Source organism: Pagrus pagrus, assembly GCF_965226575.1.
Source record: "Pagrus pagrus genome assembly, chromosome: 2".
In the NCBI taxonomy this organism is placed as follows: domain Eukaryota; kingdom Metazoa; phylum Chordata; class Actinopteri; order Spariformes; family Sparidae; genus Pagrus; species Pagrus pagrus.
The window spans coordinates 15,162,716-15,186,862 of record NC_140186.1 but is presented as its reverse complement, the minus strand read 5'-3'; the positions used below and the strand labels follow the sequence as shown (position 1 = coordinate 15,186,862).

Genomic DNA, 24,147 nt, shown 5'->3' with positions numbered 1-24,147 from the left:
CGTCCTCTTTGGGATATAATGTTACAGTAGCTATCCCAGTTAGCCAGCCTCGCGTCCATGGGGAGATGCGTCCTTCTGCGCAGTGATATGGTTGTTGGTGGTAGCTCGATAGAAATAAATAGTTCCGACATGAAACTGCTCACAACAAAATCTGTGGATTATCTTGAGTAACTGTGTTGTGATTTCTGGAGAGAGACAGTAGTGTTTTGGCGCTTTGAGCACCACAAGCCGTGTGCCATCTAATTCAGTCATATTCGAGAGAAGGCAGACATCTAGTTGGCCAAAACTCGGCAACTCACACCAAAATAATTTAGATGGATTAATTACACTACAGGAAAAAGGAAAAATATGTATTTTTTATTAGGAGGTGAACTGTCCCTTTAACTTCATCTGCATGAAAACCAGGTCTCTGCTGCTGTGGTGAGGTTATCTTGGTTGGACAGTGTGTCCTCTTACAACCCTAATTTGACTCTTGAAGACCTTTTTACAGGAGACATGTTGACAAGTCATTACAGAAAAGACAAGGTGGACCTAATAACATTTAATGACGGCTCCAAGTGTCCCAGTAAGGGGAGCAAATGAGCCAGCGTGCAGGATACTAGTGTCCTAGAGCTTGAACACCCACATTAAGCAGATCATTGTGTATGTATTACACCTTTTTATCTCATGATTAGTAAAAATAGCTGCTGTGAAAAAGGTTTTTTACACTCTACAAGGATATGACTTGAAACATCTGTAGAATTGGCACCTGTGATAGGTGTCATTACCACATGCTGGATGACACAACAGAGGGATATTCCTGACCCGCTCTGCTGTCTGCTTCTCTGTAGACAAGCACGACTCTGTAGCTGTACAGTTCATCCTCCCATCTGTCATCTTTCATGCCGCTAGTCGGATGATTTTTGTTATTTTATGTCATCTTTGTACCTGGTTTGTTTGTACGTCGGCCTTGAAATAGGTGAGTAATCACTCTTTGAAAAACTTTACACAGAACTGACTGTTTTAATCCCAAAGCATCGAATCACAGAGGGTTCATATGCCACTTACAGGGGAACTCCAAAGATTTTACACATCAAAGTGTGTTTACAGGTCTTGGGGAGTACTACTGCATGTGTGACAAAGTTGTGTAAAGCCTTTTGTGGCTCCAGAGGGAGATGCACAAAGTCTGGTAATGGTAGTCTTCAAGTGATGTCACTTGAAAACAGCAAGTTTGAGAACAAAAACAAAGTGGAGGTGTGGAGTTACAAAGAAGTGTGCTTACCAGACTCTTTGGTGAACTCCTCTTCTCTGCTTGAGGCCAGCAGCTTGAGCTTACATTGACTGTTACAAGCACAACATGCCTAAATCTTCAAAGAAACTATTGGTGTATGCGTTGCATTGTGGGTAATGTAGGTTTTCATAAGGAAGAGTGCACTGAATAAAAAAAAGGAAATAATTCTGGTTCTGCTGCATCGATTTTGATGCTTTGTGGCTTAAACCATCCATCATGAGAACTACAATATTATAGGAGTGCATTGCTAAGTCAGAGGAGACGTCTTTAATAAGTCATTGAAAACAACAGATTATCATATTTGCTCGTAAATGCTTTTATGTCTGAGAAAATCTTCTTAATACCTGCTCATCATACTTTGCTTATTGACTGTCAAAAACCATTTGTTTATTCCTGTGTGAGCTGAAGATATGAAAGACATTAACCAATCCTCTTTTTTTTTTGTGTATGTGCTTGTGTGTAGGTGCTGCCTCGTCAGACGTGTGGCTTGTTTACTCACACCATCTACTATAAGGAATACCCCGGTGGACCTAAAGAACTGGACAAAAGCATCCGTGGGGGAGAGCTGTTTCTCACTGTGCTACTCAATCCAGTGAGTCAGAGACACCATGCGCAAACAAAAACACACACACACATGCACACAATCAAACACACACTTGCACATTCAAACAGATATAGAAAGTGAGAGATTGGAAGGACTGCTACTTTCTATTTAGATTTTTGCACCTTAAAGAGGTGCAAACTGGGTTTACCGCTTTCTCTGTAGAGGTAACTTCCTCTGTGTCTGGTTCATTTTCGTTTTTTTGCTTTGTGCGAGTGTGTGTGAGTGTGTGTGCGCGCGTGTGTGTGCGCGTGTGTGTCTGTCTCTTTTCCTGTCAGGGGCTGCTTCTCACAGTGGAGTTGTGTTCATCTCCCCACTTTAAATTAGGTCTCACCACAGGGGGGTTGCTGTCACATACACACTCACACACGCGTGCACACGCACAATCACACACACCGCGTCCTCCCCCTCTCGCTTACCCCTGCTGTGTATGTCAACTCAACTCGATTCTCCTTTGAATTAAGGAACAGAATTAGGCTTTGCCAGCAGTTAAGATGCTCATTCACGCGCACGTGCTCACATGTGCGTACAGGCACACAGTCCAAGGTAGGCGTCGAAATTCCCAGGAATTATCCCCAAACAATCTCTGTCTGACTCCGACAGCACACGTGCACATGCTCCGACACGCACGGCGCTGCTCGTAGATCAGCAGTAGGCTGTATTGAAGTGTCAGGTAGGGGAGTGCTGAACTAGAGGAGCTGTCAGAACTCAGCGAACATCATAGAGTCAAGTGCAGCTTTGCACAACAACCCAATCTAGCCCTTTCTTCTCTTTCTGCTCTTTTTTATTCAGTTATTTTTTGTCTTTATTTCTTCATTTCTTTCTTTCTTTCCTTTGTGTCTGCTGTCTTCCATTCTTAACTGTTTTATTTATTTAGATGTTTTGTTCTTTTGTTCTGTCTGTCTTCTTTGTCTCCACACATCAGCGCATCCCTGTTTCTCCCTTTGAGTACAATGTTTTCACAGTTTTTAAATGATAATAACACATGACACTTGCATAGAAATGTTGTAAGAGCTTGTTGTTCTACTCTCAGATGACAGTTAATATAACAAAGCCAGTTTATATGCAGCTCAAAAGAACTCTTTTAATTGCTTCATTTTGCTGTTCCTAACATCTCAGGTAGCCATTCCCTCTTTTGTTACACATCACATTAAGTGTTTTATATTACAGTGACAATGGTTTTCTAATAATAGACTTGGTGCTAGAGTGAGTGTAATTTACCTTTTTTCTTTCCAAGCCATTTGTGGAGCTGAATTGCCTGTAATGTTTTGTTACAGTAAGGAGTAAGTGAGGAAAATGTAGCAGACAGATGGTCACCTGTGCTTATAATAGGCCTTCTCACATCCATTTTTAACATGCTTCAATGGATGAATTGTGTTAAGGGCGAATACTTTTATGGCCTTTAGCAAAACCAAAGCAAAGCATGAGCAAACATACGTATTGTTGAGAAGGTTGAAGATAACAGAACTACAGATTTCCTCAAGTGCCTTGTAAAAAGGAAATGCCAGGGTTTTCAATTCCGATCGGGCACTGTAACATGAGAATATTTTCTTTTACTGGAGATTTAAAAGGAGGTATAATAAAAGATGAAAGAAACTTTACAGGCATGGGAGCATGCAGTCTGTAAAAATGACTAAAATAGCCAGTTTGAATGGAATTAAATCATAGCTCTTAAAAAAAATACAGTAAATCACCTCCCCTTTTAAACCTTCTCCTGTATAAATCATCACAGAGTGGTCGCAAGGTGCCTTCTGGCTCCTAAAGTCACCTGCAAGGACCCCGAGAGGAGCTTCTACATGATGGCTGGACTGAGTGCCTCCAGAGTAAACACTCCTGCTCTGTAAATTCAAGGCACCAAACCATCTAATATAGAGCTACCTAAAGGCTGCATGTACTAAACACTTCCTCCTGCTCCAAGTATGAGTACCAAGTAACAATACAAAACTGTAATATATATGAAGTCAGATTAATTAAATATGTTTTTTTCAAGTGCAGCCTTTATAATTTAAAGTTTAGTGTTGCTAATAATGATTGTAGTTGGGTAATACTGAAATTTCTTGTCTGGGTTACAAATTCTAATTAACACCGAAATGAAATGTAGGTAAACCATTTTCTATAATATATTAGACAATATAACAGTAAATTAATTTAATTTTAAAACAGGAGAAATATATGAAACATTGCTTTGTAGCAAGTATATTTTTTGCAATACATTTGATACCCAAACTAAAAGAGTACACTCAGGCTCAACATCAACATAACGAAAACAGGGTATTATTCATCTCATATCCTGCCTGACTTTAGTTAATCATAACATAACGGGTATGGAATTAATAATTTGCTAAGACAACATTTTTTGTATCTGTCATTGTTGAGTCACAACAAAGGCCAAATATGGTGTCCAACAGTTAAGCATTGTTAATAGCCCAACAGATTGTCAGAAATGCCTTTTGCTATGTCGTAACACATATTGCAATACATATTGTTTTATGAATACTGCTGAAAAGCTGCAAATCTAAGCTTTTATGACAGATTCATAGGCAATTGTGTCAATATTTTTTAGAAAGAAGAAGTCTGGAGTGCTTGGAAATTCAAGCAAAATGTGATGAAGGTGCTCTTTGGTATTTATACATGTGTATGTATAAATATGAACACATGACTCATTAATTGCCTGGTGCTTTTAAGGACTTTTTCAAGCTTATATTATGCAATACACTCTAAGGACTGTCATCTTCCATATTGTCAGATTCCCCTTAATCAATACTCATCTTGATACTTTGAAGTACGACTATTGTTATTTATACAGGGCAGGCAACTTCATAAGCCTTTGTTGGCTCCTAACCTGCCCTATGCAATGTTTTTATCTTTTTTCTATTACTGAGTACCCATGTGTAGTGGCACAAACATACTTCTTTAGGGTGTGAGCCCTGACCTTTTTCCTGCCTTGGATCTTATCAATAACATGAATAAGCTCTTGGTAGTAATCCTATCAGCACCCTTAAACGTATTGATTGTCCCCCACCGGAACAAGACTCAAACTGAAGCAGTTGTTGATCATTTGTAACTCCTATCGGCCAGTTAAGAGGAGTAAGCAGTCAGAAGCCAGTATAAAAGAGAGCAGTCAATAAGTAGGTTTACCATACTTAACCATGAGGTCCTTGAGTATACAGTTATGTGCATAGAAAATATTCATGTGTCTAGTAGTATATGGGATTTGCTGCGGACAGATACACGCACACACACTCAACTTAATGCATGATCTTCTACAGACTTACCCCTTGCGGCGATAATAATTACATTAAAGAAAATACACTTTCCAACATTAAAATGCCTCCGTTTTGGAACTATACGCTGGATTTGGGAAGGAGCAGTCTGAAGAAAATCCCATGAAGTTTTCGTCGTAATATACATCTCATTCTTTATCCTCCTCCATCAAAACATGTCATCCAATTTCTGCTCATCATTATATTTTTGTTGTGACTGGCTGTGTGTTCCTGAGTGGTGATAAGTGCCAGAATCATTTCCATAGCTTAATTTGTGCGTATGTATTTTGTGTGTGTGTGCGTGTGTGCATGCAACATTTGTGTAACTGTGTGTGTTGATAGCTACTCAAAGCGCAAAGGACCTGACAGCATTTTTGCTCTCATCGCCAGTGATGTCATCTCAGCATGAGCTCACAAACCAAGAGGGACGCCTCTGCACACTCACTGTCCCCCTCTATCTCTTTCACACACGCACACACACACGCACACACACACACACACACACACACACTCATATACATTTCACAAGGGTTTGAATTTCTTCTTGAAAGCCAGAAACACGCAGAGGCTAATTACATTTTTTCCACAATCTTTTGTCCTTCTTCTCTCTCGCTGCCTCTCTTTCTTCATCAGTGTAATAAGAGATGAAACTCTCCTCTTGTTGTATCTCTTAATGAAGAGACCTATTAAACATAAAAGCGTTTTTAAGCGCTAAATGAGACTCATCTGCCATGACGTACGTGCACGCTCACACATGCTCACACATACACACAGACTGATGATTTCATTCTCACTTCGCCCTGATATGTTTCCATTCGCAGACACAAAAGCTTTTATTAGTGTGTGCACTTTGTAATCAATAGTGTTCTGTAGCTCACTGCTTTAGTCCCGCGGGGGTTTCCTATTGTTTGATGATCTGCACATTGGTAACATTGTCACTTCCCATTCAATGACTTTAAATCACATTTGGCCTGTGGTGGCGGTTCAGCACTGACAACACCCAACATATTGGAAGTGTGTGCGTGTGCATCTACTGTATGTGTGCGCGCGCTCGGATACCTTTGTATCATTGCGGGCTGCATCAGCGATCATTGAGCTCCCCGTCTCACATAAGCTCGACGATCGATTGGACGACCTACACTCTGCAAACAGCCAATAGGGCAGAAGTCATTCCCCAATAAATGGCCAGAGAGATGGTGAGAGAAAGAGAGGAGGGGGGGAGTGAAAGGAGAGAGGGAGGAGAGGAGTGGGGTGAGAAGGTGGCAGACAGATTGAGATTTAATTTTCAGGTCACGGCATCTTGTGTCACTTGAGAATCCAGACACATACTGGGAGGAAGTGATGCACATACAGGCACACACACACAAGTACACACAAACACACACACACACACAAGTGCATGTGTTTGGGTGTCAGCATCCAAGTATCAGCGTATGTGTGCACGTGTATGTTTGCATAAATGTGTATTGAGCTGACACAAGCAGAGCTGTAGACATATATCACGCCTGACATTTAGCGCTTAGCTCTGCCACTAAGCTTATTAGCCAAACACCAAATATCAGCACAATCTGCCTCCCTCCCAGCCCCACTGTTTTTCTCACCCTCCCAGCCCTCACCTTGCCTCTCCCCATCAAAGGCTCTGGTGGCCTCTCCAGCTTCCTTTTTCTAATTTTCAACCTGTTCATGTTGACTTTGCTCACACGTGTGAATCTTTCCACACTTCTTTTTGTCTCATTTCCACTCCTTCCTTCCCTTTCTCGGGGGTCCTGCTGATTGCTACTGAAGGCTTTGGCAGCTCATCAACACATACAGGCTTTCAGACACACACTCTCTCACACAAACACACACACACACACAATAAGCTTCAAACCAAACAGGAGGAGAAATTACAAAGTGAGAGCAAAGCAGTGAAAGATGGCAGAATGGAAAGAAGATGTTGACTGGAGCAGGCAGAATAAATTGAATCGAAATCATTTGCCGTATTGACGTTCAGCTTTCAATTATCCACTGATGAGACAGAGACAGCGAGATGGACTCGAAGAGAGGGTAAGAAAAAGAGAGGAAGAGCAAGAAGGGGAGATAGGACGATGATGGTGAAGGGGGGAGAGAGAGAATGAAACTGTGAGGGGGTGGGGGTTGGGGGGGCTTCTTTTTAGGAGCAATAACAATTCAATCAGGGAGAAATGTATGTGGAACTAAGTGGTCTGTAATGGGAAACAGGCTGCTCCAGCTAAACACTGAAGGAGAGAGAAGGCAGCAGAGAGGGACAAAGAAGGGTTAGGGTGGATGGATGGATGGATGGATGGATGGATGGATGGATATGTGTATATGTACTTCCGCTCTCCATTGAGTGAATGCACGTCCGTTCACTCTTGTTTTACCTTGTTACTCTCCCTCTTCAGCTTCTTTGCCTCCTCCGTCTGCGGGGTTCTTTTTCTTTTGCAGTGTAGAGTTTCCACCGTTATTCCAGTTGTTCCACCGTCACCTGGAGATAGTGACAAAAGAAAATAATCCCTCTTCCTGTTTTGCTTTGCAGACTCGCTGCCCTTGTGCGTTAATTTGTCCTTCGCAGAAAAATCTGGTGGCAGACCGAATGGCAGATAGAAAGCAAGGTTTATAGGGAACCAATCTATATGCAGATGATGTCATTTTGTCACAGCCATTACACTGTGCAAAAGGTAATTACTTCAGAATGACAAGTAAAAGCAAAAACGTTGTCCATTGCCAGTCTAAGAGGTTGGAACCAGGAAATGTTTGATATTTTTGCTTGATGGATGGATGGATGGATGGATGGATGGATGGATAGATAGATAGATAGATAGATAGATAGATATATAGATAGATAGATAGATAGATAGATAGATAGATAGATAGATAGATAGATAGATAGATAAAAAAAACAAAAAAACAAACATCCATCCATCCTCAACCAAAGGCCAGTCAAACAAGTAATTGCTTCAAAAATGTCAATCATGTTAGGGGGGATTGGAAAATGTCACAAACTCAAATACACGCCTGCTGGTTCTCATAATCCTCCAAGACATGGCATTTGTGAGTGTTTGTGTGCCTGTGTGTGTTCATGTGTGCATGGATTTTAAAGAACATCGCTCCATGTTGGACTGACATGCTTCATCAGAGCATCTAGGTCAGCATGAGATCGGGGAGAGAAGGGGGGGGGGACAACATAAAGAAGTGACTTTTCGGAGCCGACGAGAGAACGAGAGAGAGAGACATTAAAAGGGTGAGAGGAGAAGAGGGAGGAAATGAAGCTGCATAGGAGCATCGCGAAGAAAAAGACAAGGGACAAAGATTAAAAGAGGAAGGCTGCAAGGTCGGGGGTTTATTTCTCTCATTTTTACACTCCTCTCCCAGCCGGGGCTCCAAGTACGATTTGACGCCAATTCTGGTGTTAAATTATTAGCGCAGTATTCTTTATTAAAGGCACATATGGGACTCAAAGCAATCCAATATTCAGGAAATGAGACGTGGCACTGGATGCTGAGAAAAAGGTTTATATGGTTGAGTTAATTGAATTCTTAGCCACCGAAAAAAGGTTGCACCGTGTCGGGAGATTAACTCTCTCTCAAGTGGCTTTTTTTTGTTTTTTTTGTTTTTTAATTCACACTCACCTGCCAAGGTTACTCTCACTGTCCTCTCTGTACTTCTTTTTTCCTCTCTTTTGTCTGCAGCTCTCCAATTACAAACACAAATCATCTTCTCCCCCCTCCTTTGTTTAATTTGGCAGCCAGTGCTTAAACTCTATAATGAATGTTTCCATGTTCAATAACACTCGGATTGTCTCCCCCCTTCCTCCCTCCATCCCTCCCTCCCCCTGCACACACACACACACACACACATACAGTACACCATGTCCCCTCACAGCCTGAGTCAGACATCACAGCGTATTGAGTGGTTTGAAGGGAACATAAATCACTTTTTGATCACCTAGCCTGCTTTCAAGAAAAAGCACGAAACAACACAAAAAAAAGGGGAGAAGTGGGAGAAACGGTTCATAGCAACTTATTTTACTCAGGTTACATTCGTCTGCGTTCACCGTATGTCAATCCAAAATCTTTTCATTTTAGAATAATCCTATCCTGCACTTTTCTTCCCCGCCTTCAACTGCTGCAGCATGCCATGGGAAATACTCCCCCTCTATCCCAAATGTGAATAGATGTTTCCGGTGTGACGCTGTCGAATTTAATTTTTACACATTTCTAAGAGTGGCGCTTCAAGCTCTCCATTCATGCGTCTAAGAGGAAGGTTTTAAGGGTTCTTGACATCACGAGTCATCGGTGAGGAGGAGTGAGCAAACATTTCTTCTGTTTCTGTTGCTCCTGCTTGAGTGCTCGGCTTTGACAGGGGTTCCACATTGTTGCTCTAACATCTACTCGATTGATACAAAGGCGAGGCTGGATGGTGCACTGCTGGTTCACTAAGAGTGAGCACGAGATAAGAGGGCGGAGGTAGATGCACAAACGCATCAACAATTACGCACATAAAATATGACTCTGACATGCATACCCTTGCTGGTTCTCTTCTCTCTCTGTTGCGTTCTTTGTCACACACTTTGCCACACACACATCTCCCTCCCATAGCGTCTCTCGCTCACACACACACACACTCCTCCCATCAGTATTCGGGGCCGATCAGTATTCTGAACAGCTTTCCAGGTCGGCCGGACGCTGATCCATCAAACCCCGACACTGTGTCGCTTTGTATCTACGGCAACCTTCAGCGTTTAAGAGGAGCACCGACGGTCCTCTGTCACCTGGAAATCACTGCGTATGCTCGTGGGTGTCTGTCTGTGTCTGTGTGTGTTCACATTCAAACTGTAGACGTACTCCCAAATATGCTGGCACACGCAGACACACACATGCTCACATCCAACAAATAATTCATATCTTAATGGCTGATGTTACCGTTTCATCCAGACACTTCACGTTCCCAAGCTCCCTCCAATCACAAAAGAAGCATCTGCGTGCATGTGTGAGTGTGTGTGTGTGTGTGTGTGTGAGTGTGTGTGTGTGTGTGTGTGTGTGTGTGTGTGTGTGCGTGCATTTGTCTGTAGCAGCTATCTTAGCTTGTCTCTTTGATCAGCCTATAAAAGCACTGAGGCGTGGACAGATAGCCTGGACCAACACACTATCGCTCCTCCGCTCCCTCTGAGCCTCTCCTTCTCCCTCACACACATTAACCGTCATGAACACACACCCGACACACTCTGAAAACACTTTCCCTTGTGTGTAGCCGCATCTCTCCCATCACCCAGCGGCTCTGAGGAGTATTGTGCTGCCTCCTCGGCTTTATCTATCAGTGGCGAACACATCGCTTTGAGTTGATCTGTTTTCGTCTTTATACTTGAGACTGCATTGTGCTGAGAGTTAATGTCGAGTCTTACCTGACAAAAGTGAGTGTGTCACTTTGCAAAGTGATGGTAAATATTGATACCCGTTGGACAGCTGCTCTGTAACTGACTTTAAAACCAGCACATGCTGAGAAATAATCTGTTTGCTTTCCACTGCAGTCACAACATCAGTAATTAGATTCTACTGCGCTGCCTCAGTTTTCCACAAACATGGGAACTCGGGAAATTAGATTTTGCCTTTATCACAATTTTACACAATAAGTATATATTTCCTTCTCTCCTCTACTCTATCTCTGTCTCTCCACCTCAGATCAGTATATTCATGACACACCTGTCCAACTACGGCAACGATCGACTGGGTCTTTACACGTTCGTCCACCTGGCCTCCTTCCTTCGCTCGTGGACGAACCTGAAACTCCACACGCTCCCGCCCATGCAGCTCGCACACAAGTACTTCCAGCTTTTTCCAGAACAAAGGAACCCGCTCTGGCAGGTATGTGTGTGTGGGTATATAATCCACACGTATGGGCTTGTCGTTTTACATTTCTACTGTGCATTTCTGTTCGAAACAGATGTGGAAAGTGGGTCCTGTTTTCTTTTGTATTGTACAAAGTATGATGATTTTATGAGAGGTAATTTTCACAATGCTAACTATGTCTCAAAAGCCTTGAAAAGAAGGCAAGATGGACTATTTTACTGGGTATTTTCTCTGACTACCTTAGACAAGGAGGTTGGTTGGTTTGTCAGCAGGATTACACAAAAGCTGGTATATTTCACCAATCTTTGATGAGGACTGTAGACCCTGTTAACTTTTGGTGCGGATCCAGATAAAGGGACAGATCCAGGATTTTTTTCACTTTCTTTAAATGTGCAATATGCAACTTTTTTTGACAGACCTATAACCAATAAAGAGACAGAGCTCTTGATACATTTTAGATGCACTTTAAAGCCAATGTATACTTTTGTATTAGGGTAAAGCATCCTTGTTTTTTGAGTTACGAGACTTAAACAGCACATTGCCTATCGAGAAGTCCTACAGTTAATGAATAGAAGACTACTCTATATTACCAAAACTGTTACTAAAAAAAGTTATATAGTGCACCGTTAATATTGCGAGATTCATGTTTTTCAACGTTTTTGTTAATTTCTCAGGGAACGATGCATGGATCTTGATAAAAAATAATAAAAAAAAAAACAGGAGTTTTTAGGTGGCTGGTGTGAGTATAATTCTGTTAAGGATTAAGGATCTAGCTGATTCAAATATGTTTTTGTGTTTGAGGTGGTATTCATTTTTTTTTAAAATTATGAAGCCCTCGTGTCCAGACGTATACGAATCTGTGGTGACTAGGTTGGGAATAGTTTTGATGCCTGACACAATAACTTCATTCATTCTGTGTAGTGAGTCCTCCATGCACTGAATGTACTGTGTGGGCATGTTTGTTTTTGTGTACATGAAATGTATATAATCGCTTAAATCTCTAAACCTTGGTCTGTGCCTCTGCAGAATCCGTGCGATGACAAACGGCACAAAGACATCTGGTCTAAAGAGAAAACCTGCGACAGGTTACCCAAGTTCATGGTCATAGGACCACAGAAAACAGGTAAGCCCAGACCTGCATGTGCAACAAAGAGACTCCCTGTGTGTGCTCAGGTGTCTAGATCCTCAGCATCAGAGCCCATTCATTTAATCCCCCTCGCTCCTTCGGCTCTGTCAGAGGGAGACAAAGCAGGAGGCTCTTACCTCTTTTCTTCCACCCACATATTCTATCTACTTTAGATGCGTAGAGATACAGTACTGAACTACCATCCTCGCCCTCTTTTTTTTTTTTTTTCTGTCGAAGACACAAAAGGAAAAGCAGATTATTGAACATCTGCTGCTTGGATCCATAGCGCTGCATTCATGTTATTCTAATTGCAGGTGTATGGTGTTGGAGGGGAGAAGGTCACGTAATGCTGCTAATTAACCGGATGATAATTCTCTAAACGGGAGGAGAGGTCACCATGGCAACATTGGCTGCACAATAAATAACAATTACAATAAATGTTATATCTTTTAATGCATGTCAGAGATGTTCGAGATAAATAGGGAATGGGGACGTGTGGGAGTAAGTGCGAGGGGGACGGGGTGAACGGAGAGCTGCTGAGGGTGAGACGCAGGGCACGACCGGAGCCCCACTGCTGATTGGTGTCAAATGGTTTTGAATCATTTGATGGCGAGGCCTGTGATCTCTGCAGACACACACATATAGTGTATTCTCAGCAAGATATAAATCTTGCGAAAGGGGAAAAATCATCCAGTATGGATCAGTGGATGACAGCTCTCGCGCACACACACATCCACACACACACACGCACACTACTCTCTGCTGAGCCGAATTAACGAGCCAGTTATGAATTATGCCCTTTCTTCCAGGAACGACAGCACTTTATCTCTTCCTACTCATGCATCCCTCCATCTCCAGTAACTTCCCAAGTCCAAAGACTTACGAGGAGGTCCAGTTCTTCAACACCCATAACTACCACAAAGGAATCGACTGGTGAGAACACACAGAAACACACACATTTACCCGTCTTTCAATCTTTCTTTGCCTTTTTATTAGCCAGAGCCTAAGGTGAAATAAAAGATTACAAACGACCCTGTCTCTGTAATGTGTCTTGCAGACGTCGGTGATACATTAAGCAGTTCAAAACAGTTCAATAACGTCTTCAAAATGATCTTTTAAGCCTGTAAACATAAGCCAACAGACATATGGCCGCCTAAATTGACCCGTAAATGGGTTACTTCGCTGACGGAGACACAGCTGGTGTAGCCTCTGAAGTCATCCAAAAAAGACTTAACTGTGGAAATTTTTCATTAAACACTGTTCAAATGATATCGTGGAGTGTTCTTTAGGCTCATTGTCTCAGCACAGATTAAGGCCATCGCTCGGTGACTTTAAAACTTGTATCTGACTTTGAAAAATGTGTGAAGACTCAGCAGCGTACGCTCGAGAGCGATGCTGTGGTTTGAGGCGTGTATCATGAGCGTGTACACTTGTCAATTTTCCGCATGTCTGCTGCCTCAGGTACATGGAGTTTTTCCCCGTGCCCTCTAATGTTACCACGGACTTCCTGTTTGAGAAGAGTGCGAACTACTTCCCCTCAGAGGAGTCCCCGCGGCGAGCTGCTGCCCTCTTGCCCAAGGCCAAGATCATCACCCTGCTCATCAACCCATCTGACAGGGCCTACAGCTGGTATCAGGTACACACAAACACAGAATATATTAGACGCCACTGACTGCACATGTATTATTTTTAGCTGCCCACCTCATCACATGCTTCATCTCTTCTATTGATTTTAATTGAATTCTTTAAGGCGTCTGAGTTCTTCCTGCAAGCGTGGCGTTAATGAGCCTGATTTATCTATACGTCTCAATGCGGGAAATGTCACCAGATCCTGAAATCTCCTGCTTAGGTCTGTTTGATTAATGAGACATGAATGTCAACGACGTGCCAGCTCAAATGTTATGTCATTGTCCTCCACCAGCATCAAAGGGCTCACGAGGACCACGCCGCCCTGCAGTTCACCTTCTATGATGTCATCAGTGCGAGATCGGGAGCACCGGCCGAGCTGCGCTCCCTGCAGAGCCGCTGTCTCATCCCCGGCCTTTACTCCACACACCTAGAGAGGTGGCTCACTCACTACCCTACCAACCAGGTAGGTACATGCACACGTACACAGCTGCACTGTAATATCAAACATATCCACGGTTATCAATACAGCATCTGATATTAAAGCCCTGCGTTTTGTTTGGAAGATGTGATTTATTGTTCACAGTGATTTCTTTAGCCTTCGCTGATCGGGATCATGGTCGCAATTGAAGGATTGGTTACTTTATTTATGTTAGGGTTGTTGGATCGTTTGAGAATTCCTTATGTTGTGTTTAGATGGGGACTACATACAACAACACTTTCACATTGCCTGCAGGAAGTAATAGCAATAAGGCATAAGAAGTAAAACGAGTGAAGTGATATATGATCTGCTGTCAGAGTTGCACTAAACGAGATTGCCCCCTGGTATTCCTTTTACCAACTACCTAAATGAGTTTAAGTGAACTAGTAGGGGTGGGAGAAAAATGAGTTTTAGATGCATTGCAACTCTTTCTTAAAAGTATATGTCTCGTTATTAAAACCCGATCTTTAACAATATGATCATCGTACCAATACACCACCGTAACAATTTTTAAGATGAGCTGAAAGTTCCTTACGGCTGAACCAAGCAGATAGTGAAAGAGAATGTCCATTAAACGTGTGTTTAAAGTCCTAAGCTAGGCTACTCCTTTTAGTTTGGTGAGGAAAGCTGTACATCAGCAAAATCTGTTAATTTGTTTAGTTTTTAAATTATGGATCATTACAAATATGCTATATATTAAAAGTAGCAAGTCCTCATATAGTGAGAAATTAAAACATTTTGATGCAGCCATCAAGAATTGTTTTACAATCACGTCGTACATTGAAAGTATCAAGTTTATTTCTATTAAATCATTACAAATGACCTTAACCTGTCCTCTCAATTCCAGTAAACACTACTTTGTTCTTTAAATGTACCAAGTGTTATAGTATGACTATATCTGTGTGCAGCTGATGATCATAGACGGCCATCAGCTCAGAACTGACCCTGCGGCAGTGATGGATGAAGTCCAGAAGTTCCTGGGAGTCACTCCTCACTTCAACTACTCCCAGGCCCTGACGTAAGTCTCTCCTGCTTTCTCTCTACTAGTCTCTTGGGGTGAGAGGGAACCTTTCACCTGGGATGCACTGTGACAGAGATGATAGTACACATTCAAGCTGTAACAACAAGACTCCAAACCCAAATCTGTGTGAAGCCTGACATCTACTGGCGAACAGGAGGGCACTAAACTGGCCAGCTCCTCTTTGCCAGACTTTGGTGCCAGGTGGTGTCATTCTCTGAAAAATACAACAGACAGTGACATCACCTGGCACCAAAGATCAGCCAATAGCAGATGGTCAGTTCGCTACTTGCTTTGAGCTATTACGTGTCCGCATTCACACAGATATTTGGGGCTATTTTCAATATTTGAAGGAAAGAAAAAAAATGTAGCACAACAGAGAGAATAATTAGATGAAGAAAGAGTGGAAGCATTCATTTCACTTCAAATTTGTCAAATTTAAGTGTAGTAGACATGGCAAAAATTAACGCGTGAAAAAAGATGCTTTATAAGGGTCAAGAAACCGAGCCGGTAGTTTTGTGTAAAGCATTACTTGCTTGTATAATATGTCCATTAATAATATTTGTGTTCCATAGTGAACACGTGAATTTGTCGTAGCAATAACGAGTTGATGCCTGCTCTTGCCAAGAGACAGTGGAGTGGTGAAGTCTCAGCCCCCTGAGCCGCTGGCCTGGGATCAAATCCCAACAGAGCGTTGACTGTCTCACTTACACTGCCTGCCTGTCTGTGTTACTGCCTGTCTGAATAAATAAAAGTCCGAAAAGGTTAGTGCACTGCACAGTGTCAATCCAAAGGAACTAAAACAGCCTCATTGCCAGTAACCTAGATGAATAACTAATGCAAGTTCTGTGATCTAAACACATCCTTTGATTAAAAAAAGGGGAGAAATTATGGTTTTAATTTAAAGAAGTCATGTGGAAAGATAGTTCCTGTAAACAGTCTGTGACTGCATACTGTACAGCCAATATATTCAGATACTGGTGCATCATGGTGGAAGAGATGCCTATTATGCATGTCAACAAAATGCTCCAGAGTTTTAATACAACTCAAGAGAATTAGCTTCTGCCTCTTGATGCTCTGTTTCCACTCATTCCACATTAGATATTTTGCATGTGAGTTTGGGAGGAGTGGTAAAATGTTTTATTTCTCAAGCACCACTCATCAGAATGCAATCTGCCTGCAAGCCCTCAAATCTCCAGACAGGGACATGGAGAATTTGTAGCTCAGATCGGGACAGAGAGTGCCTCTGTCTTGAATCACGAGCTCACATGCATACAAATAATTTGTAAAGAGATGCATTTTGACAGAATAATAAGGAAGCGCTGTTTGTGCGCGTGAGGTTGTGAGTGTGTGTGTGTGTGAGTGTGTGTGTTTTGGGTGAAGACCGAGTTACACAAAAGCCTAATCTTTCTTTTCTCCTTCTCATTCTTTTGACATGGCAGCGGTCTGACAGATCCTCAACACTGCAGCCTATTTATTTAATCCCCCTCTCCTTTCTTCCTCCTGTCCTGTCAGAGGAAAACTGAAGGAGAACCACTTAACTCGTTTTTCTCCTTTGATTCACCCACTGATGCATGCAGATAAAGAACAATATTTGCATCTTTCAGTCACACCCACATTAGACCTCCTGCTCTAAATGCAAAATAGCAGTCAACAATAACATGTATCTCTATACCTTTTCCATAGGTGTACTTTTATGCGACTATACTGCAAAAGCAAGGTGCATCATCTGCATACATGCGTACAAAATTACGACGTACAAATGATCAGTATATATGCTGGTTACCCATACATACTGTATACACATCCGTATATACGGTTAAATACGCATGAAGCATATGTATTCATGCATATACTCTAAATACATGTGACAACAAGCGCATGTGTTAACTGAGGTATTTTGCTTTGAAAGTCACCCTCCATGTCTGTGACAGGTTGTCACATTACATGCTGCTGGGGTTCAATAGTCTTTGCACTCTGCTAAGAAGAGCGGCAGTTTAGCTTCACAAGGAATAGTCATAGAGTCAACACGGGAGAGGCATAATGTGTAGTAAATATTTCTGTAACACTCACTATGAAGCACTTATAGCACTGTATAATCATAGCTATAAGCACTTATGAATATTCACAATGCTTTATGACAATAATCACAACTATAACTTACTTATATTGGGTTATAGTGTGCCTATACTTATAGGCAATCAAAAATATTCAGAATGCTTTATAAGAATAATCATAACACATAAAGCATTTTGTAATGACCTTGAAGGTCAAACATCATAATAATGTATCAGTATCAGTAACATAAGTTGCAACTTTATGATAAACAATTGCTCAATAAATGGTTTATGAAACATTTCATAGTTTGTTAACAGTGAAATAACTATTAACTAAAGTTGAATTAACTATAATTTGACCATTTATTCAAATTATGGTTATTAGAGAGTGTTACCACACATCCCTCAGTAATCCACCAAGTAGCCTTGATGACGATGGGTCCCTTTTGTTTGTTTTTTTCCGCATTTAAATAAAAGAAGTGAGCAGTAAATCAATAAAATTTTAATAGTGTTTGAAATATAAAAATAATCCAAGGCACAGAGTGCCCTGAAAGTATTTGGTTTAATCCATTGGTAGGTTGTGGCTTAAAGAATTCAGGCACTACACTGCACAGTTAGAAAAAAAAGCCCCTTAATAAATACAAACTAGTACGTTGTGAAAACACAACATCTCGCATTGACACAGTTGCCTTCCTCGGGGTGTCTTTACACAAAATGAAACTAATAATTAAAGTAATGACATTTTCAGATTGGATTTGGGTCCAAATGAGACAACAAAACAAACTATAGCCTGTGCATATCTTTATCTCTATTTTACCATATTACCATTTTCACCATTGATGTTGGCCTAGCAATAGATTATACTAATGATTATTATGTGTCTGCATTGAGAGCAGGAGATAGAGAGAGGAGAGACATTGAGAGGGAGGGCGATAGAGACACACAGATGAAATGAGACAGCGCTGCAGTCAGAGAGACACCGATAGCAAAGGAGTACGAGGCAGACAGAGAGTGTGTTGAATGCATACTGACAGTTATATCTGCTCTGTTAGAGGACGATGGCGCCACTTTTTCCAACTGTAATGTCTTTATATTCGGACCAATTCTGAACTTACTACTCATTTGATTTCTTTTAATAAGATTTCTCTTCTTTCTCTCTTCTCTCTGTGTCTTTCCTCTCAGGTTTGACCCTCAGAAGGGCTTCTGGTGCCAGCTCCTGGAGGGAGGAAAGACAAAGTGTTTGGGAAAGAGCAAAGGGAGAAAGTACCCTCCCATGGAGCCAGAGGTAAACTTATACATTTTAATTAAAATAGATTTCTGCTCCGTGAGAAAAAAAAAAAATGATATATGCATTGAATGAAATGTTAGAGACAAAAGAAAAAAGGAAAAGCAGCAGCCTGACTGACATCGACAGCCCGCAGTGGCCTCCATCGCTGTGGCAAAATTTCCCACAGGACTCAGCATTGGGGCGGAAACTGTCAGCCAATCAGATCCGGCCAGAAAGTTACAACCTAATTATGAGGACTCGATAGTGACACAACACCCGTGAGGGAGAGGATGAGGAGAGGAGGAAGGCAGAAGGAGAAAATCCAATCCATAAATCTTTGTCCTGGCTACTGATTCCACAGAGGAGAGGGAGCAGACCCGCGGACGATGAATTCGCTCTCACATGAAGACAAACACGCGGAAATACAATTTGTCTTCCCGCATGTGATCGCACGTGGCTAATGGCTGTGCCTCCGTGTCACCTGTAATTAAACTGTATTTGAGTTTCCACCAGGGGGACAGAAGGAGAGGACAGATGATGGGGGAGGGGACGGAGGGAACACCAGGGAGGAGAGGTGGAGATGAGGGATGCACACAGGAGGGAGAGAGATAATGGAGCTCATGCATCCTGCATGTGATTTCCTCCCCCTCTCCAAACTCTCTTTTCTTAGCTCTGTTCATAGCACTCGGCACTTAGTGGCCCTTAAGTCCTATTGTGAGGAAATAAACTAATCTAAAGATGGTGGCACATCATTAATCTCTCTCAATATCTTGTTTGCCCCCTGCTCCCATGCTGTCTCTCTTATTTTCTCTTCTTTTCAACCCCTTTTTCCCTCCCTGCACTTCTCACCTCTCATGCCGTTGCTTCATTTCCTCACTTCATCTCTCTTACTCTACCATCTGCTCATCCTCTCACCTATTTTGCTCTCACACTTCCACTTCTTCCGTCTTGTTTTTTTGTTTGTTTGTTCTTTCCCTCCTCTCCTCTCTCTTCAGGCGCATGCATATCTCTCCAGGTACTACAGGGAACACAACGTGGAGCTGTCAAAGCTGCTGCATCGCCTCGGACAGCCGCTTCCCTCCTGGCTCAGAGAGGAGCTTCAGAAGGTCAGCAGCATTAAACTCTGTGACGCTCATCTCGCCAGCTTATGAATGCAAGATCAAATGAATTCACGTCAGTGAATATTGAGCAAAAATGTCCTTAAAGCCGAAGAAGATGTGCTTTCAAATCAAATAGTTCTTTGCAAGATTACGTTTTCGTGACAGAGTTGTTGAGTATTTAACTCACAAAAACTCATCTTCAGTGTTAGCCAGTCTTATTTTTGCTCTTTGATTCATTTCATGCAAGTTAGACAGTTTCACAAAGATGAAATAGATGAATTCTGGAAAGTCATACGATATCTTTATTTAATTGTTTTAATGTTTGCATGTTTAACAAGCTGAAATAGATGAGTAATTAAGAAAAAATTAAGTAATCCTCAAATAATATTTTGTGAGGTACAACCTATTAAGATGGTTTGATATAGTTATTGTCATTATTTTCTCATACAGTCTAGTTCTTGTCTTAATAGACAGCTGTAACAGACCGCAGTAACTGCAGCTCAAGCTCAAAAACCTAAGCAGAGTTCAGTAACTACACTCAATGCAGTCTGCCTCGGTTTCCGTTGGATCTAGGACATTTTGTAATTGTAGTTGCTGTGCTTTGGCTTTGTACCGCAGCAGTGCACTCAACATTTTTGACAACTTTCACTTGCCAGAAATTAAAGAGCCAGAGTCATTTTAAATGTATGCTTCTGTCAAAGGTTTCATGGTAAACAGATGCTCTCAGATCTCTGTCTGACTACCTAATAGCATTGCACAAAAAATATGTGACATTTTCCACAACATAAAAAATTCTCCGGCTACAAAAATATGTCACTTCTGTCGAGCGACACTTATGCACCGACCATAACTAAGGCTCAGCGTCGGCCCAGCCTGCACAGGTGGTCCGCCCCTTTCTACCTGCATGCAAAGGTGCAAAGGAAAGGAAACTAAAGCAGCAGGCGGAGCACTGACAGACTCAGAGGCTGTCTATCTTTGTGGCCCCAGATTAGATTGACAGTGCTAGAAACATAAGCATCCGACCCAGTGACAGTTCAAAGACTCTGATTCAAATGTTTCTAAACTCTGATTGGTACACAGAAATATGTGTCATCACCTTTTTCAGCAGTTAAAACCCTATAAAGCAACCAAAGCACCATGTTTGGACAGTTGGACAATGATAAACACGAAAGAATTGCAGTTATGGCTGGCTTGTAAGAAAACACACTGATCTTCTGTACTTGACGACATTGTAATCCTGTGAAGGTATTCAAAGCATGCACTTAAATGAGGCTTCATAGTCTAAGTGCTGTTGCTGTCATCCGTCTCACCTTGATCCCTGCAGAGCCGTCTTTCTTCTGCAGTCCTCAACACTGTTTATCTTTTTGTCTGAGGAATGTGTTTGCGCGGCTGTCAGCGTTTATGAATCAGAGGGAGCCACTTGAAAAGTCTGCTTACATTTTCCAGCCCATTCACAGTTTTCGCAGCATGTTGTCTTTCTTTTTTTTCGTGCTTGGCATTTCAATCAATAAGAAAGCAAAAACGGAATTAAATTAGTTTTCCCTTCTCCTTTCCCTCTTCTCTGTGTCTCCCTCTCCATCCCCTCCCTCTCGTCACCTCTTTCTGAAGGTTAGATAACCTTTGCATCCATGAGCCAGGGTTAAAGGTCAAAGGGGTCCAGGAAGACCAGGAAGCGACCAGGAGCACCTGACCTTCAGATGCACTGTCTGTGGCCTTTTAGTGAACCCTGAGGTGAGGGCAAGGACAGGGTGCCTTGTTATCCCTGCGAGCTGTGACGCTGCTGAAGGGAGCAGAAGTCTTGAGAGTGCAAAGAAAGTTGAACTCTTGTATGAAGAGATGGATGGATGGAGAAATGACTCGGACAGCTCTGAAGAAAGTGGGACTAAAAGGAAGAAGCAGACAACTATGGGAGACACGGAGCGTTTGGCAAGTCTTTGATGCCCACGTCCCGTGCAGACCTGCAGTGACTTTGACGGTTATTACCACTATTATTACTATTATTATTGTTTTATTTTCACCTTTGATTTATGATGCCAGAACAGCGCTGGTCAGCTGTGCGTGGTTCCCATTGAGATGACTTTGCACTAAGTTCTGTTCCATGTATCTCCAAGACAAAAAAAACAAACAAACACGCACCCTATGTGGTTCTTGTCTTACTTTTTTAAAATTCTTTTTATCACAATGAGAGCGAAATAAGCAGGGAGGATGCGTGCGTAGACTCAGGGTGAGTGACAGGCTGTTACTTTCCATGATAGGTTCTCATTGTTTTGCGAGTTAATTTCTTTAAATGAAGCTAGTCTCCGGTAGATCTGGTAGCCTTGTTCACCCCTTAGAGATGTCACTTGAGGCTTTCACTGAAAGAGTACGGACTGGGAGGAGTGAGTCACTGAAGCAGGATGCATCGCCCGCTCATTATTTTCCTCTGACAAGCCACGCAGAAGAACGCCGTGTCCGTTTAGCAGAGCACGCGCGCTGATGACTTCAGCGCCGAGGACCGAGGAGACGTGAGTTTGTGGGAAGGAAAACTGACCAAAATGAGCCTAATGGGTATGACACTTAATTCCAAGACCCTTTAAGTAGCTACTTTAACCACAGGCAGTTTTTGTATCGTCAGTGACTCATTTAAGTCTCAACCTCTTGTTTATTTTTTGGTTCCTTTTTGAAACCAGTGGCCTACGTTGTTGAGCTTCAGTTTGAATGCAAAAAAAATCCCCTAAATGTCAAACACAGAAACCAAAATTAAAGAAATGGATATGACTGACAGCATAAGATGTGTCTTTTTAATGACCAATGAATATTACGGTGCAGACACACACAGACACACACACTTGTGAAGTCACATAATCTTTGGCCTAATTGGCTGACAATAGACTGTTTGTCCTCTAAGGTAAGTGGAAATGACAAGCGTGACGGTTGGCTATTAGAGGGATTTGTGTCAGGTATTGCATCAGTCACCATGAAATGACCTTCCATACAATTATGTTCAGTTTAAACACCAAGGTTATTCTGATATTCCTGTTTTTATAAGAAATGCACACAGCATCACGTTAGACAATGCTGTCACACAACATAGGAGACATTTGCATGGGACATTCACAGTTAAACACAGGCAAAAGTCAAATGTATGAAAACATGATGTTCCCATGAACACTTATTACATCCACACAGTAATGTCTGAAGAAGGGCTCGGGCCTGAATGTTGCACCTGGAGGTAATAAGTGTTCGTGGGAACATTATCTAATATCCTCTTAGAGTCACACCGTGTCACTTCCTATCAAACATGATATACTAGACTTAAAAGTAAAGGACTGACAATTGTGAAAATGTATTCTAACAACATGTATTTAATAATTATATAAGCGTTTTGTGCAGGAATGTACAAGGTATTCACTGGGAAATTTGCAAAATGTCTAAGTAGGGAATATATAGATATTTGAAATGTGCAAGATAGTAATCCAAAAATGATGTGTGCTAATGTAACATCAGTGTCAGATGGTGCAAACCTTACATTAATGTAATGAGTAGTGACTCTGGGTGTGGCCGAAATCTATGGAGTCTTTGCTTAATGAGGCCAGATGCAGCCAAGAAAATATGCTCTCATAGCCTGATGTTTTGGTTTTTAAGGAACTGCAGCCTCGTGCCAGCAGGGACTGTCTCAAAAAGTTTGGGGGTCATCTGCAAATTTACCTGCTCACCTCAGGGTACTATACGTGGTACGTTTGATATCAGACTTTTACTCAAGTACCATTCATATGTTTGACTTTTCATTTGATATCCTTACTTTTACTCAAGTATGACTTCTTGGTACTTTTTACAACACTGCTCAAACCGAGGACTGTAGATTTTGTTTCCCATCACTCATACTGAAAGTGCATTGGGAAGGGATCTTTTAAAAGCCAGTGTGAACAGAAGGAATGATTACTGCAAGTAAAACCCTTTTTTTATATGTACACATGGCACCTGACTTGTTTTAAGTCTAGAGTAAACTTTGAAGCCATCATTTAAGGCACAGCGTGATGATAAGATGCCTATCAGCCATTGTTAGAGTGTGTGGGGTTTTGATTTACTGCAGTAAGGGTTTCCAGGTGAGATTGTATTTATCAATCTGCTGTCGAGCCGCTTTTTTACCTCTGATCATAAAATGTAGAACATTTGCAGTAAACCTTGAATGTGATGGAGGGCTTTGACGTTAACCAAAGCAAAAGGATATGACATATAGCCATGAAGTCCATCAGATGTATGCCTTCGTGTCCAAACAGAAAGACCGATGTATATTAAATAAAAACATCCATTACCCGCAAAGCAAGAATGAAGGGAGACTACTTTTAAGCATGACTACACTCAATAAACCCTTTTCTGACAGATATGGATGAAAGTTGAAATATAAAAAATGGCTTCCAACAAACAATTATCTTTATCTTAAGTAGCTCCATTCCTGCAGTGGCACATTGTGTTTATAAGGAGCCGGAAGTAACAGTGTGAAGGTATGAAA

At 41.8% G+C, this 24,147-nt stretch overlaps 1 protein-coding gene across 2 annotated transcripts in view; it reads left to right on the top strand.

The window, feature by feature from the left end:
• The window catches only part of ndst3 (N-deacetylase/N-sulfotransferase (heparan glucosaminyl) 3), a 45,418-nt gene extending 23,000 nt beyond the window's left edge, over positions 1 to 22,418 (top strand). The window contains exons 6-15 of one of the 2 annotated variants that reach the window (XM_084342436.1): positions 1,734 to 1,862; positions 10,813 to 10,995; positions 12,007 to 12,103; positions 12,916 to 13,039; positions 13,568 to 13,742; positions 14,028 to 14,198; positions 15,122 to 15,231; positions 18,471 to 18,573; positions 19,551 to 19,661; positions 21,269 to 22,418. In XM_084342436.1, coding sequence (XP_084198562.1) covers positions 1,734 to 1,862; positions 10,813 to 10,995; positions 12,007 to 12,103; positions 12,916 to 13,039; positions 13,568 to 13,742; positions 14,028 to 14,198; positions 15,122 to 15,231; positions 18,471 to 18,573; positions 19,551 to 19,661; positions 21,269 to 21,298 — 1,233 coding nt within the window. In that variant the 3' untranslated portion in view covers positions 21,299 to 22,418. Of the gene's footprint in view, positions 1 to 1,733; positions 1,863 to 10,812; positions 10,996 to 12,006; positions 12,104 to 12,915; positions 13,040 to 13,567; positions 13,743 to 14,027; positions 14,199 to 15,121; positions 15,232 to 18,470; positions 18,574 to 19,550; positions 19,662 to 21,263 lie in introns of both variants that reach the window. The other variant, XM_084342437.1, reaches the window with a different exon arrangement.
• Positions 22,419 to 24,147: the final 1,729 nt, after the last annotated feature.